This window comes from Agrilus planipennis, unplaced genomic scaffold (assembly GCF_000699045.2).
Source record: "Agrilus planipennis isolate EAB-ADULT unplaced genomic scaffold, Apla_2.0 scaffold9, whole genome shotgun sequence".
Classification (NCBI taxonomy): domain Eukaryota; kingdom Metazoa; phylum Arthropoda; class Insecta; order Coleoptera; family Buprestidae; genus Agrilus; species Agrilus planipennis.
Window position 1 is genome coordinate 1,117,803 of NW_020442467.1, and position 16,745 is coordinate 1,134,547.

A 16,745-nucleotide genomic window follows, 5' to 3' on the forward strand; every position below is an offset into this window, starting at 1 on the left:
GCTCGCTCCTTTCTTAATATATTATTAATACTATAATATAATACAGTCCTACTCAGAATTGTGAGATTAATATCTAAAACTACTCTTTCATATCAACAGAGAAATGGTCATTTCAAATGCCTCCCGTCCCCTAGGGTCGCATATATATTGAAAGTTTGAGTCAATTTGATTTCCCAATCGTCAATAAATAATGGTTACAGATTTTTGTACAAACGTTTCAATATTTTTTCTTTATAAAATGTATGCAATCAATCAACCTTTACAATTTAACAAAAAAAAGACAAGGACTACGATACTGAAGCATACATGAATTAATTAAAGTGCATGACATGACGTGTACTAAAGTTTTTATTGATTAAGTGATTTAAAACACGATGAATTCTAAAGCATTGTATATGTATAATTGTCACTGAATTTCGTATTCATTGTACAATTATCTATATATTTATTCATATATAGGTGGAGTTGCTCTGAATTGTATCAATTTTTTATTTTATGCAGCAGCAAGAAAACAAAGAACCTTTATAAAATATAGATTTACAGAGAAAGATTAATTTTACTTCGACGTGCCAGATTAACCGTTCGGATAATTTTGGTGCGAGTTGACGTAGGGTAACCCTGACTTACAGGCAAAGTGATCAGAGTGATTGCACGGAGAGTTAAAATTTATATAATACAAGAACTGTTAAATTATTTCGTTTAATAATTTAAACAAAATGTTGGACACAGTATATCTGTAGAGAAAAGTACACTTATGTTTACATGAAAAACCTTTGATAGACAATACGGTAGTGTTTAAAAACTATTTTACTAAAAACAATACATATAGATTAGACTATATAGACCAATAGACTAGAATTAGATATAGTAGGCATTAGTGAAGTCAGGCCAGAAGCTGGAGACTTTTGGAGACTTTCAAATAATACATACAGGATAGGTGGAAGGTAATTCGAGGAATTGTAATGTGTAAAAAAGTAGGGCAGAGTGTAGAAAGTTATTTACAAAAAAGCGATAGGATAGTTATGGTTAAATTAAACTCGAAGCCGGTAAAAACGGTAATATTGTAGATCTACATGCCTACATCATCTTAAAATGATGAAGACGTGCATTTAAAACAATAATTAGCTTAACTTTTCATGCATCAAAAATTATCACGGGAGGCCATTCTAGCTTTACGGGTAACAATAGAGAAAACGATAAAAAAATACCTTTTGACAATGTTAAATGGGAGAAGATGTCAAACATACTTAAAAATGTAGGGATGAGTTACATATATAGAAGATTGATACTTAGTTTGTATAAACAGCAACAGGCAGTTATGGAGCTGAAACAACAACGTAGAAAAGTAATTAAGTAAATATTAGGAAGGGATTCAGACAAGGATCCACGCTGTCACAGTTTTTTAATCTATACATCGAAGACGCGATCAACATCAACATCAAGACAGTATAACTGTAGGAATAGATATACAGGGGCAAAAGGTTAGCATGCTTAAATTTGCAGATGATATAGCAGTATTAGCATCTAGCAAGGAGGAGATAGCTTTAAATAAAATGGAAGCGGTACTGACAAAACAGTATTGTATGAAAATAAATAAAAGTAAAACAAAAATGCTGGTATGCAAGGGAAGAAAGCGGATATAAAGTCGGATAAGTCAGGACGGAAGGAGTATTAGCCATATAAAGCAGAGGATAACGCAGGGTCGAATCGCCTTCAATAAAAAGAAGTAAATTCTATGCTCGCGAACGATTAATTTAGAAATTCGAAAAAGATTGTTAAAAGTGTATCTTTGGAGCACGGCGCTGTACGAGAGCAAAACATGGACGATGAGCGCGGCTGAAAAGAAAAGGTTAGAAGTTAAGGATGTGGGATGTTCTAGTTTTAGGAAATGCGAAGATTAGCTTAGGATAGGAAGGAGTAGAGGTGCGTGTCCAACCAGTCTTAGGACTGACGACCTTATGATGATGACAGTCATCCTAATTCAATGTTGACTTTTACTAGTAATAAATCTTAAAATCTGCAACTGGCATTAGTAACTGTCAGGACTGAAAGAAAAAAGGCACATACGCATTTTTCAAAGGTCAGTTGTACACATGCGTTCTTGTTGCTTACTACTAATTTTTGAAAAATGTGCATGCGCGAATTGTAGAACAATTAACTCATATTCCTAGAAAAATATTGTACAATAATAGGCTAGTGTAATAATTGTGATTTAGGTACTATCGTCAAGTAAAACACACTGAAACTCAAATAATGGCGTCCCCTGGGGTAAAGCACTCTGGACGTAAACTATTCGGATGTCCGGGAAGGGTCTACCTTGGAGGATGCCATGAAATGTAATAGGAAAAGGTACAATACTTCACGAGTCGGAGGGTGGAATGTTAGGACAATGCAGCAAGTTAAAAAAGAAGGAGTAATTGTTAGTAAAAGAAAACATGTTTTATAACAATTGGAGGGTTGGTCGCCATTACATGATAAATATTAGGATTTATTACAGATACTTATTAAAATAGGATTCACATTCATCATTATTCGTGTTTCATACAGTAAGATTGATATTTAGAGTAATGTGTAGGTTCAGGCAACACACTTTTCAAGGGTACTGCAGTATGCATGTCTCTATCCACAATATCTGATTAAGCAGCCGGCAACAGCAATAATGCTGTTAAAACATGTTATGTTGCAAAGGTAAAAATTATAGACAATCTCGACAAAACTCGCTAGGCTCATGTCGCCTTTTTCACTTTAAAACTTTTGTGTATTTCACACTTCATTTTCATTTCCACCAGCTACTAATGTTGGTGGGTGGTCAGTCCCTCTGGACTACGCCGGGCGACAGGGCGAAAGGCCCACTTCTGCCTCCTTTTAAAAATCGTAGGAACGGGTGGGTGGTGGTTGTGATGAGAAAGATTGACGAAATGAAGACAGACGATAGAGAAAGATTATCTGTGGAAAAAAGATCCAAGAAAACCGCAGAAAGAATTGAACTAGTGATCAGTGGGACCAGGAAATAATGATCCAAACCTCTAGGACATGTCGCTCGCTCCTTTCTTACCATAGCCTATGAAAGCCGTGTTAGTAAGAAATGAAAACACGAAATACAAGTAACGTTGTAACCACTGGATCTTCGATTGTGTCAGTAACGTCAATAAATCCAAATTGTCTAAATAATGTAGTCAGTCAAGACGGGCTGTGGGAGTAGTTAAGTCAGTCATGATCATGATGCACATGCCGGCAGTTAAGTTTAATTTGTGACAACCGTTGTTGTTAGCAGACACTTCCTAATTTTAAATATTTACACTTCGATTTAATCTCTCTTGCCAACAAAACCAGGAATACAAAAAAAAATACATTTATTGAATTCTAAAAAGTTAAAGGTACACTCTTAGCTTATACATCAATGATAATACTCTTATTAGAAGCATAGGTACATAAAAAATGTTTCTTTTTGGCTCCAATTTACCAATATTTTTCAAGAACCTCTACCAGATCGTTTGGATTTTTAGCAGAAGCAAATCTTTCTACAGGTTCTCCATCCTCATTAATTATGAATTTTGTGAAATTCCATTTAATCGCTTTCCCTCGCTCACCAGGTATTTTGTTTTGCAGAAATTTCCATAACGGATGAGCATCTTTTCCATTAACATTTATTTTTTCGAACATATCAAACTTAACGTTTTTTTTTTCGGCAAATTCACAAATTTTCTCAGAATTTCCAGGTTCCTGTTTTCCAAATTGATTGCATGGAAACGCCAAGATTTTAAGACCTTTCTCTTCACCATATTTTTCGTGAAGCTTTACTAATTGTTCGTAATTCCGTTTGGTGTAGCCACATTTTGAAGCTACGTTTACAATAATACAAACGTGACCCTTATATTTCTTCAAAGAAACTTCTTCGCCCGTTTTAAGATCTTTGGCAGTAAATTCGTAAATTGTTTCAGCTTCCTCCCAATTATCCATTTTTAAATTTTTTTTTGTAAAAGGTGTTATGCCTGCTAATCATATCAATAGGATAAACGCTACACTGTAAAGTTGTAAACGAAACCCACAGTAATCTATGACTTACAATCTTTGTAAAACGTAAACAACATTTGAATACATTTCAAATATAATCTGAATATCCACAAACCACAGAGTTCAAAAATCCCTCACAATAAGTTGTGGATTAAAATGTGTCTATGCTATCAGATTGTTCCTATTATGATAAACAAAAAAAATCGTTATGTAATTAACTGATTATTGATTAATTTAAACGCAGAAATTGTTTTTTGTAAATATTTTAAGTTTTAAGTCAAACTTGTATGTTAATTGGAAATTACTACATAACGTTAACCACTTGGCATAAAATTTTAAGCAATTTCGATTTTCAATACACCGAAAAACAGTTACAATAAAAACACTCAGTACTTAAGGAACAACATTGTTTCTAACATTATTTACTGTTAAAAATTAGCAACAACAAACCATAATATTCCATTTATTTTATAAATCAATAAAATACAACCACAAATTTCTTAATAAACTAATACATAAAAAAGCATGGAAGAATAAACATACAATAAGCAAAGCACAGTTTAAAATATCAATTCACCCTGCTTGAGATTGATCACCAATATTTTTCAAGGGCTTGTAACATTTGAAGTGGGCTTACGTTCGGGCCGAAACGTTCCACAGGCTGTCCATTTCTATCAACAACAAATTTGGTAAAATTCCATTTTATGAAATTTCCAAGAATGCCTCCCTGTTTTTCTTTTAAGTATTTCCATAATGGATGTGCGTTTGCTCCGTTAACGTCAATTTTCTCAAACAAATCAAATTTGACATTTTTTGAAGACGCAAACTGACAAATTTCATCAGATCCACCCGGCTCCTGATGGGCAAACTGATTGCATGGAAAGGCTAATATTTTTAACCCTTTGGATTCAGAAAATTTCTCATAGAGTTCGTTCAATTCCTTGTAATGATTTGCAGTGTAACCGCAACGGGATGCAACATTAACGATTATTAATACGTTTCCTCGATATTTTTCTAGAGAAACCGGTTCCCCTTTAATATTATTCACAACAAATTCGTACACAGACTGTGCATTTTTCCAGTTTTCACCTTCATTCGCCATTGTATTTAGTTTCACTACCGGACAAATAGATAATTTTGATGTTAGGTTAAGGAAAACAGATAAACTGTGATACAGCATTTCATGTTCTCGAGGTCTCGAGGTGCATATATATATCGGTACTGAACACCAGTTAATGCGAACCGTAAACCATCTGATTAGATATTTTTTTCAAGTTTAGAGGCAATAATTTGTTATACAACACGCGCAACAGCACCTCCTTTATCTTTTGAAGTCTAAAATCCAAATCCAAAGCAATTCATAAAGTTGGTATTTAATTTGAAGTTATAATTTATCTAATGGTAAGCATAAATGAGCAATACAAACGTTGGTAGATCAGAAATGTTCAGTCCAGTTCATATATTGCTTATTTAATATTTAACAGAGTAATGAAATAAAAACTGGGTATATTTCTGTACACTACTGAAATTGCTAAAGTACAAGTACCTACTGTACGTCTACTGTAGTTCATGCATTCTTGCGTGTATTTAAACAGCAATGCCTAGTATTGTATTTATCGTACATCGTTGATGCTAAACATATAATACCATATCATATATGTACAGATAAGTAGAAAGAAAGCGTTTATGTATGAAATAACTGAATACCTGCGTACATAAATAATTTTTTTGTTGTCTACTTTGAATTACACTGTAGGTACTTTTTGTAAATCAAAAGTAGTTTTTGTTGTTGATTGATAAGTCATACTTGATAAGTTCATAATGCCTACCTTCAGTAAACTTGCTTACTTCTACTGATGAAAATAGAAATTATTTCTCCTTGTTACCGCAAAATTAAAAGAGAATGAATTTATAAAATATTTATTCGTTTTGTAACACTAAAATGTTTTTTTGTACAGGTAGTACCTAGGTACCTGTAAGCAAATAATTTTCGGCGTAATTTAAGTCTTCAACGAAAAGTTTATCTACAATGGAGCACAGAAATACACCTTCTGTTGTTGTTACGTTTTACCAATACATTTCCAATTTCTTCTCCAACTCAAGAGGAGAAGTGTTTGGTCCATGTCGTTCAACTGGTATGCCGTTTCTGTCTATGATGAATTTAGTGAAATTCCATTTTATAAAGTCGCCAATCATACCCCCTTTCTTATGTTTTATAAATTTCCACAGTGGATGAGCATTTGAACCGTTAACATCAACTTTTTCAAACAAATCAAACTTGACGTTTTTTGACGACACAAACTGACATATTTGCTCACCGTCCCCGGGTTCTTGTCCTCCAAACTGATTACATGGAAAAGCCAAAATTTTCAATCCTTTACTTTCGGCGTATTTGTCGTACAGTTTATTTAATTCTTCATAATGATTTTTTGCATAACCACACTGGGAAGCCACATTAACAATTATACATACGTGACCCTTATATCTATCTAAGGAAACTGTTTCTCCATTAATTGTTTTCGCAGTGAAGTCGTAGATAGAAGATGCTTTCTTCCAATTTTCGCCTTCATTTGCCGACATGCTCGTAAATACTGCGGCAGTGGCCAGAGAACGCACGGGAAGGTTTAGCAAAATCGATAAACAATGACGAACCATTCTGTGTATTTAATGTCTTGCTCCTGTTTTGATAATCATGTTTCCGAGAAAAATTAGTAGATGACTAATCTAATTGCGTAATTACGTAAACACTTCAAGGTACGGTTGTTGAGATAGCTAAACTGTCAAAATCTTTGTTCATCTCTAATTGACTGATAAAGAATCTTGAAATACCATGAAACACTAATTTAATAATCGTTAAGCAACTGACAATGAAAGTGATCTATTTACTGTTTACTTGGGTATCTATTTTTAGGAATGCTGTGGGCCACCGCAACGACTTTATTATTAAACAAATGCGTACTTCTGTGTACAAGTGCTACATGCACTTCCAGGACCGTCTTTAACGTATTGAAGGCCCTGGAGGCACATAAATCTACCGGGGCCCCTACAGCTTTGACAGAGAATTATTTTGGTTTGTCATTTGTTTCTTTTCACATAAAAGAATAGATCATTGTAATATGACTCGAAAAAGTAACTAATATTCTCTGGTTGGTAATTAAAATTTGTTTTTTTTGAAAATGCACCCTTCTAATTTTTTAGATATTCAAAATTGTCGACCAGTTGTTCAAACTCTTTATCTTTGAGCATATCCCATTCTATGGACTGATCAATCTTGAAGCATTGTTCGTCTTAACTTATTTTTTATTCTTTTCCGTTTAAAGAAGGAGCGTTCGCCACTACAATTAGTTACCATCATGTTTAAAAAGATTCTCAATGCAATTTCTACATTTGCAAATGTGTCTCCAACTCGGTTTTTTATCAAAACTTCTGGAATACTATTAGTTTGCCAAATACAGACATTCTATTTCTAACTCTTTCTCGTTAACATCTTCATAGCAGCAAATTCTTTGCAACTTTGTCTCGGGATTTGGAGTTTTCAAGCGAAAAACAATGTCAACAATAACCAATGTCCTTGTACAAACTCAATCGCTGTTTTAGATGCACGATTAGGGTTTCACTTATGGGAAGTAAGGTATTTCTACTTTAATATCTCTTCCCAACTCAGTTGGACTATCGGTGCAGTCATAAAAAATAGAATAAAAATTCAGAATATATAAATGTTTGAAGAATCACCTACATTTAGGTGTGCTCGCATTTATAGCATGCAAAAACGATTATGCAAGTAAATATTCTAATAGCAATTATTGATTAATTTTCTTAAAATAATTATCGGCTTTTGGTTGGCGGATGGATCTGGCAGGAACTATATAGGGGGCTTCCGTTGATCGTGGATCTCTGGGCACTTGCCCAGAGTGCCCAATGGAAAAGGGGGGCCTGTGCACTTCCTTGCAGTTTAGAATGTATAAACGTTCAAGTGAAGTTAAATAAATAAACATAGATAACTCTAATATGCTGTATATTTTCAATGTTTTGAAGAATCGTCGACACCAGAATTTTTTTCACATCGTTCAGGCACCAAAATAATATTGACTACCACATTTTCGCAAGCACATAATAAGAATTGAATGAAAAACATAATCACCTAAACTACCTAGCTAAACAATATTTCTATAATTTTATTTATTTAAGGTTCAGAAATTTATACAGAATCCAATAATTGAGGGTAGAACATTTATGGAAAGTTTATGAAAACTCTTTCCGATTGGTACCTACCGCCACAAATCGCAAAGTACCTACCATTTTGCAATAAACATTGGTTCTGTTACTTTGTCTAATGTTAGATTATGTACTTTAGGGTAGGGCATGTTAGATTAGGTGCTTCGGGGTGCTTTTTTTATTCCCTTTCATAAGGGAGGCTCCAAATATTGTTACTAAAATAAGCCAAGGTCAACATCTTTGCGCGCTGTGAGTGGTACCAATCGAAAGGTGTTCGCCTGATCTATTATATTCGACCCGCCATTTACAAACTAACAGGTCCAAATCAGAAGATTCAAATTAAATTATATGTATTAGGTACCTGTTAATTACGTGTATATATTAAAAGTAACGTTTTCTGTGAAAAACATGTAAAAAATTCACAATTGCTGTGAAAAGAAACTATTTTGAATATAAGAAATAATCTGTTCTATTATCATAAATATATTTTTCTTACAGATCTGCCAATATTATCTACAATAAAACTAATACTTATCATGACATCGAAGGATACCGATTTAGAACCTACCTAAATTCGTTTACTTCGTCAGATGATGATTGTTATTGTACCGATGGGGCGAAAGATTTAGATGGAAACGATACATGCTTTTCTGATGGTTTACTTAATTTATATACTTGCCATGGTACGTCAGAAACAAATAGATTAATTTTGCATTAATCCATTAAGGTTTTCCGCCCGATGATTAGCTGAGCTTAAGCAACTTACATCTCCAACTATTTGTGAACAGTAATCTAATCTAGGCTTACCTCCCACCTCTTAACTTCTGTTTCTTCTTCTAATATGTCTAACTAGCCCTTCCTGTCTGAGAAAGTGTCCTTCTAACCTTTCTCTTATTCTTTTCTAGAACACCCTCTGTTGTACTCTTTGTAATACATTCTCATTTCTAACTAGTGTTGCAACGAACCTCTGCTTCTGCTTCCTCAATGACGGAAGTTCCGCATACATTTTCACATTTACTTCTGCATCTGGTTCCGCATTTTTATAACGGAAGCTTATTGGAACTTAACAATCTTATTTTTCATCTTTTTCAAAATCAATATATCGGAACAATAAAACAAGTCGTAAAAATTTCTTACTTTTATTTGTTGGCTGACTTCAGCGTCTACAGGGGTTTTAGTTTAGTTTAAAATCTATTTCCTAGTATTTTGGTATTTTCCAAATTTTATCCTCTTATTAGTTTCCTACTTTAATCTAAAAACGCCCAGGACTTTCAGCTTCCCCTTAGCTAGTTCTACTAATAATTTCGTTTCGAAAATACTAAAATACGGTTATAGCGTTTATTTATTTTATATAGTATTTGCTAAGTGGTGTAAATTTTAAGTTAAAAGTGCACTTTTGAAGCCAAAAAGAAGTTCCATTTGGGATTATTTTGTTGATTTAACGATGCAAGCGTTAAATGCAAAATTTGTAACAAAGTATTCGCAAAAAGGGTGCACGACTGCTGTATTAAAGAGTCACCAAAAATCATTACACTTCCGCTTCCGCAAATATTTACTATTTACTTCAGTTTCCGTTATGACACTTCCGTTGCATCGCTATGTCTAACCTTTTCCATTTTTAATATACTATAATATTACATCTCAAACGAACCTAAATTAGATAAGAAAAAGAAAGCGTGCATCACTTCAATTAATAATAATTATTATTAAGTATACTCCATAAACAAAATAATTATGAACTTATACATAATTGTAGCTGCTCCAATATTGCTATCTTACCCACACTTTCTTTGGTTGGAGGAATCTCTTTCTAAAACAGTTGAAGGTTTAAACGCATCGGAAGACAAGCATACAACTTACGTTGATATTGATCCTGTAAGTTTTTTTTTTTGAATAAATCGTTTAAAAATAGTTATCTTCAAGAATATGCTGTAATTTAGGCCTTTTTTGGATAAAGAACATACAGGGTGTTAGAATCGTAACAGCAGAATGACTGGTCATGAGTGGAAAACGTGTTCTATAGAGAAGCTGTTTAATTTCGCTCTGGTTATTTGGCTTTGATTTTGATAATGACGTTTAGTCATTGAATGGTCATGCCTATGTTTTTAAAGGAGTTTGCATATTTTCGACTTCGAAAATGAAAGAGCCGAAACAATTACAATCACTTATAACTTTGAACAACCCCATTTTGATCTCTGAAGATCACCTTCCTGAGGGTAAATTCATAAAACCACAGAAAAATGATAAGGAAGAAGTGGTCGCACTTCATCAAATGACTATTGTCTTTCCCTCAACCACTCATCATTAAAAGCGAAATTCGTTCTTGTTCTGCAAACATAAAAGTCAGGGGTCACTCAAGGTTATACCTTTTAAAAAAATAATCTTAACTTGAAGATTATGGTGAAGGTCAAAACCATATGGTTATCAGAGATCAGTCAGGGACGAATTGAGCACATGTTTCTCAAAAATGCACTCCTGGCCAATTATTCTGCTGCTTTGTAATTAATAATTGTATATCATCCGGTATATCGTTATATTAATACGTATCTTTAAAGTTATTGCTACTTTTTCGGTATTTATTGTACCCAGAAGGGAATGAAACTTATATCATTACAAAGGCCATAGATGTTGACGAAATTTAAAAAAATACGTTTTCTGTTATCATAAATGGATTTTCTAAAAGATAAAGTTGTCACAATTTCCATCATTTGCCTGATTTATCAGTTTAAGGAGTACATATTTATTTTGTGAAGTCATATTGTTTGTGTTTTATTTTGCATTAAAAATAAAAAATTGAAATATGCATATTTCACAATATTTAAAAATACATTTTGCAGTATTTGGGCATACCCTTACAGTCAAGTCAGAAAGTACAATTTAATTTAATTTTGAGACCTTACGTCTTTGGAAACGGGACCTTGGTATCACTTACTCAGAATTTATCTAGAGCTCTGACTCCGTTTTTGTGGATTGACGAGGTACGTAGAAAAATTAAAAAAACTGTGTTTGTTTATGTACGTGTACTGTAATATGACATATCTTTAAGGGAATGGCATTAACATCTGATATAACTGATGAGATGAGGTCAGAATTATATGACAGACTAAAACTCCTAAATATAGTGGAATGGGTGATAATAGCGTTAGGGATTGTCTTCATTATAGTGCCACCTGCAGCTTATGGAATTAAAAAACTCAGAACCTCAGACACGAAAGGGGCGATTAAAAAAAATTAACTCGTAAAATATTATTAATTTTTGCAATAATAAAGTGTTTTTATAAACTCGTTATTGTCATTTCCAAAAGTTACATTCATTTGGTAAGGTATGATTCACTACTTGGAATACAATACCATATTACAGGCCAAGAAAACTTAATTTTTTACTTTTTTGTTTTCATTTTTTCTACCATTTTAATTTCTCCTTATTTGTTCTGCGTTTATTTTTACCATCTGTTTTTCGTTTATTAATGTCTTTTTGTAATGTTCTTCTTTCCCCCTTTCGCCGATTTTTTTTCTGCATCCCAATATCATTCCTGCATCTACTAACAGTATAGTACAAACAAGAACTATGATTTTTTACTCTTTCCACTGGTATACTTATTTAAAAATATATTAATTTTATGTAAATTTCTAATGAACGGCTTACATCAAACACCTTTTCCATTAGTTTACCAAACGCTAGATAATAAAGGAATTTCTTGTCGACAAAACAATACAATACATTATCTGTGTAAAAAATACTTTATTGTCTTAAGGAAACCATTGATCAAAAAACAAAACTGAATTGCTACTGTTCTACTGTAAAAATAATAAATCCAAATAAGAAAAATTCCATGGTTTACATAAGCCTTTTCGATTAATAAAGGACGCATGAGATACCTGAAGCCAGAACTGTGCTTCTATAGTATGATAACCAAGTAAATCATTAGGAAAATAAGGAGAAAACTAATTGCATTTTCGATTTTGATAAAAATAAATCATGGAACTTTTCAAAAACTACGAAATTAATGATAAAATGTTTCTCTAATAAATAATGAAGGTAGGTAGTAGAAAATTAACAACTGAAATAAAATATTCACAACAACTCCTACTCATGATCTAACAAAGCATAAGGAACTTCTCTAAAATATAGATTTCTTTCGTTTATTTTTTTATTTCTTATTTCTCTGAGATTGTTTATTTAAGAATGATGGTTCTCATTATTGTTAGTTAAAAATATTTAGTTCTCGTGGAACCAGAATACTGTACCTATTTAATTTAGAACTCAATTCGATCTTAATACGGTAAAGTGTGTAGACAATCACAATTTGACGAAATAAATACTTATTACATATATTATATACCTTCAATTGTCACGAGAAGGCGGTGCTTGTGCCGAATCGTTACTATTAACTTACGTTTAACCTGTATAAAAATCACAGATTGAACAGTCAAATTATAAAATTTAATTTAATATGGCCTTTCTAAAGACCGCTTGCTATCTATAAGGAACGATTTTACGTGTTATTCTACAAAGATGTTCAATAGCTATTGGGTATAAAATGTTATTGTCTCTCTTCAGACCATGAAGTGACAATGTATTCCTTAAGGAAATCAGTCATCTTGGCTTCCCATAATTTCTTGAATGCTGACATAACTGCCTGTGAGAAAACCGATCAATCCAAATACAATCAAAAATCCATTTCTCCATAATCTCCAGTTGAATCTGCCAAGACCTGGTTCTTCATAGAATGTTACTAAATCGACTATTGCTGGGAATATAAGGCCAAGAGTAGAAAGGCACACAGCACCAACCAAGGAAATAAATCCTCCAAGGTTAGGAATTGCAACAGCAATGACTACTGTTCCACATATTATCGCAATTCGAACGGCATATTCAACTCTCAATTTTCTTGCACCAAAGTTTTGCTTCAAGTTTTTCCAGATTATTTCCATTGGCACGTAGAATTGTAAGCTGTAGGTAATAAAAATTGCAAGAGCAATCATAAGTTTCACGCTTTGAGCCAAACTGAAACAAAAAAAAAACATGTTAAAGAAAATGAATGTTGACTGGAAGCTTAGCAAATTTATTTTAAAGTAGAACTTCCTGAAGTCGAATATTTAATAAAGCTAACCAACTTATTTCATTTCTACTAACTGCACTTACAAAAATTGACAATAAAATATTAAAATACTCTTTTCTTGGAGATTCAAGTTCTATACAAGTTTTTATGTGTTTATTCAAATGATAAAAATAGTTTTAAAGGACAGGCCTTATGAACGGAGTGCAGTGCAACAAATTTTTAATGTAATTAGTGAGGATTTAAAGTACTAGTCGATATTTAATGGATCTTAAACAATAAAACGGATTGTAATAATACCAATAAATTTGATCTAAGTTGATTATCTTACATTTCATCTTGGGGAAGATTAAGACTTATGCTCCCTCTGGTTTCTTCGCCATATTTGAGATATCCAAAAAATCCGACAGAAGAATACAAAAGCACGACGAAAAACATTCCGGTATTTAGCACTCCAGGGCAACCGATGAAATGATCTGGAGTTTTCATGTTATTTTCCAAAGGCATAACGACACCAATTCCTTCCAACGCAAAAATTGCAGTTCCGAAGAACATAGGCCACTGATGGGCACTTACAACAATATTTCTACTGCTCACTGGAGGAAGATCAGCAAATATGTAATAGAAAGTAATTCCAATTCCACAACCAACCAATATGTTTGCCAACATAGAAAATGGTGCCAAATATTTCAAATTTCTAACTAGATTCAATAAAATCAAAAACGGTAAAAGTGCCACCATGTATAACCTCAAATCCATATGGCTTCCAGTGTAAAAGTCTACTACTTGCTTCAAATTTTCTGACACGAATACAATATATACGCAACAACATCCTAGTAAGTCGATGACAAGGAACAGATTAATCATTGCTTTTGCAAATCGAGACCATTGGTGCAAGCATTCTGGTCCAGCAAGGAAGGCTGCTTCAGCAACCTCAGCGAAGCCTAATGAGGGAATTCTACTTCTTCGACAGAGCGTATGAGCGCTTCTCACCAAGATGTGGATACAAAATGTGCAAATGGCTCCTACAGCTAATGTGGCAAACAACCCAAATCCCAGACCAGCGTGGGCAAAAGCGAGAGGCATGGCCAGAATACCACTCCCCAAACTGCCCTTCAAGAGATGAATAAGTGTATCCAAATCCCTGCAAGAAATACAAAAAACAATCAACTTTTGTTATAATATTCCACAAACAGAAAATAATGGTTTTACAGACTAATATTGTTGTAATACATATAATAATTCTCAGAATTACATGTGCTATAGAAGCGAATTTTGTTTAATTCATGAAATAAGCATCGGACTCACCCATTTAATGCATTACATAATAGGTAATGAATCGAATACTGGAAAATAAACTAAGGTAACCTAGTCCAACTCTGATTGGTTTATTAAGGAAGGGAAAGTACGAAAAGGTGGCTTGGCGCAAGTTTGACCAGGTTAGGTTTGGTTAGGTTAGGTTAGGTTAGGTTAGCTAAGATTGCGCTGGATTGACTTGGGTTGGTTAATATTGGTTAATATTACTTGCTTTGAAGGTCTTGTCAGTCTTCTAAAAGCATACTTATCTGACTTATTTATAGACAGAAAGTACATGAAATAAATATTTCTTTCTTCAGAACGTATGAAATCGGCAAATTTTGGCTAACATAGTTAAGATTAGATTAGATTAAGGTTCGGTTAGATTTCCTTAGTTTTTTTTTCCGATATTCGATTAATTACTTATTACATGAAGTCTGATGCTTATTTCATGAATTAGGCAAAATTTTGCAGTCCAGTAATTACATGCTGTTGGCTTAACAAATTTACGATTCTCATGTAGGTAGATCTTTAACAACTATCTATTCCAAATTTATTAACTAAAACTTGTTTGTGATGATGGTAAAAATTAGTAAGGAAGCAAAATAGCCATAAAATACCTATTAAAAATCCAAACAAAACCGATAATCTTCAATCAATTCAAAATCATCGAAAATCACGCTCTCTTAAAAATATTAAAAAAAGTATTTTTCACTTCATTTATTCTTCATACTTATCAGCTACTTTGTTTCACTATTAAATTTAACAACTTCTTCAAATCAAATTTATCAAATGTATCTCCTACAATCAGTTATTCACTATTCTTTATGCAAAACTAATTTTTTCAGACTGTAACCCCCAAAAACCCCTTAGAGCTTCTTAAGTACGAAATTTTTTTAGACTCTTCTTAAAGGGGCGCTTTGATAGGTGGCGCATTCGTACTTTTAAGACTTATTAAAAATTTGTCATATTGGATATACTCTGCAATAACTGATGTAATACCGTTAAGTGTATTTTTTTAAGTCACTTCTATGTGCGCGGCGCTGTAGGGGTGCGAAAAATGGACGGTGGGCACGGCGATAAAGAATAAGCTCGAAGCGTTCGAAGGCGAATGAGGGAGATGCCGTGGATAAAGAAGGCTAGAAATGAAGAGGTATTAGAGAGCATAGGAGAATAGAGGACTCAATGGAAGTCAATGAGAACAGAGGACTCAATGGAAGTCAATAAGACATAGGCGAGATAAGTTCGTAGGACGCCTTCTCAGGCACGAAGAGCCAGTCAAAGACATATTAGAGGCAGAAAAAGGAATTATGAGTAGTAGATTAGATTATTGTTCACAAGCAGTTAAGGATGTGGGTTGTTCTAGTTTTAGCTCAGGATAGCAAAAAGTGGAGGTAAGTGTCCAACCAGTTTTAGGACTGACGACTTTATGATGATGATGATGATGATGATGATGAAGTGCATTTCGGATTTGTTATGTCTTCGTGTACTATTTGTATTATTATATATGTAAATCCCAATGTCATCCCGTGAACTACCTAAACCAATTGCTTTATTTAACTTTAATCAATTCAGTCATTTAGTAAATAATAGGACTGTGTGCTATATGTATATGTTTATAACTCACTTCCCAACAATTGAAGTAAGGTTATATAAAATTAGTTTTGACCCCGATTGTTATGCAAATTAATAATAGTGCAGACCGACGACAGCTTGTTTGCAGTCACAAATAGAATAATAAACGCATAGAAGTATGTTAATGCTTAAATATGCTGTGGATTACATGTTTAGACATAAAAGTACGTAATATTGCCTGATATATACGTATCTATCTTTGATATTATTCATCATCATCATAAGGTCGTCAGTCCTAAGACGGGTTGGATACGCACCTCCACTCTTTCCTATCCAGAGCTAATCTTCGCATTTTCCTAAAACTGGAACATCCCATATCCTTAACTATTTGCGAACAGTAATCTAATCTAAGTCTACCTTTACTCCTCTTAACTCTCGTTTCTGTCTCTAATATGTCTCTGACTAGACCTTCATGCCTTAGGTGTCCTACCAACCTATCTCGCCTATTTTTTATTGACTTACATAGAGTCGTCTGTTCTCCTATTCTTTCTAATATCTCTTCATTTCTAATCTTTTCTATTCACG

The 16,745-nt window shown here is 33.4% G+C and overlaps 5 protein-coding genes across 7 annotated transcripts in view; 1 reads left to right on the forward strand and 4 right to left on the reverse strand.

Annotated features, from left to right (window-relative positions):
- The window catches only part of LOC108737046 (sensory neuron membrane protein 2-like), a 19,156-nt gene extending 7,645 nt beyond the window's left edge, over positions 1-11,511 (forward strand). The window contains exons 3-6 of the mRNA XM_018469705.1: positions 8,728-8,912; positions 9,986-10,104; positions 11,067-11,207; positions 11,276-11,511. Of these exons, the coding sequence (XP_018325207.1) occupies positions 8,728-8,912; positions 9,986-10,104; positions 11,067-11,207; positions 11,276-11,464 (634 nt within the window). The 3' untranslated portion in view covers positions 11,465-11,511. The remainder of the gene's footprint in view (positions 1-8,727; positions 8,913-9,985; positions 10,105-11,066; positions 11,208-11,275) is intronic.
- Positions 3,337-4,111, reverse strand: LOC108737077 (phospholipid hydroperoxide glutathione peroxidase-like). The gene has a single exon (XM_018469745.2). It carries the CDS (start codon positions 3,958-3,960, stop codon positions 3,460-3,462), a length of 501 nt encoding a protein of 166 aa, XP_018325247.1. The 5' UTR covers positions 3,961-4,111; the 3' UTR covers positions 3,337-3,459.
- On the reverse strand, positions 4,462-5,802 carry LOC108737053 (probable phospholipid hydroperoxide glutathione peroxidase). The gene has a single exon (XM_018469714.1). The coding sequence runs from the start codon at positions 5,192-5,194 to the stop codon at positions 4,607-4,609; it is 588 nt and encodes a 195-aa protein (XP_018325216.1). The 5' UTR covers positions 5,195-5,802; the 3' UTR covers positions 4,462-4,606.
- LOC108737061 (probable phospholipid hydroperoxide glutathione peroxidase) lies at positions 5,919-6,925 on the reverse strand. Its single transcript, XM_018469726.1, has one exon. It carries the CDS (start codon positions 6,667-6,669, stop codon positions 6,082-6,084), a length of 588 nt encoding a protein of 195 aa, XP_018325228.1. The 5' UTR covers positions 6,670-6,925; the 3' UTR covers positions 5,919-6,081.
- Positions 11,512-12,009: 498 nt separating the features above from the next.
- LOC108737029 (proton-coupled amino acid transporter-like protein pathetic) overlaps positions 12,010-16,745 on the reverse strand; it is a 169,644-nt gene continuing 164,908 nt past the window's right edge. For all 3 annotated transcript variants that reach the window (XM_018469692.2, XM_018469685.2, XM_018469678.2), the window contains exons 4-5: positions 13,621-14,433; positions 12,010-13,237 (exon numbers count right to left, since the gene is read on the reverse strand). In XM_018469692.2, coding sequence (XP_018325194.1) covers positions 12,823-13,237; positions 13,621-14,433 — 1,228 coding nt within the window. In that variant the 3' untranslated portion in view covers positions 12,010-12,822. The remainder of the gene's footprint in view (positions 13,238-13,620; positions 14,434-16,745) is intronic.

Bases quoted from the DNA above. Each gene is read 5' to 3' on its own strand.
- LOC108737077 (XM_018469745.2), bottom strand. From the start codon at position 3,960: ATGGATAATTGGGAGGAAGCTGAAACAATTTACGAATTTACTGCCAAA.
- LOC108737053 (XM_018469714.1), bottom strand. From the start codon at position 5,194: ATGCTGTATCACAGTTTATCTGTTTTCCTTAACCTAACATCAAAATTA.
- LOC108737061 (XM_018469726.1), bottom strand. From the start codon at position 6,669: ATGGTTCGTCATTGTTTATCGATTTTGCTAAACCTTCCCGTGCGTTCT.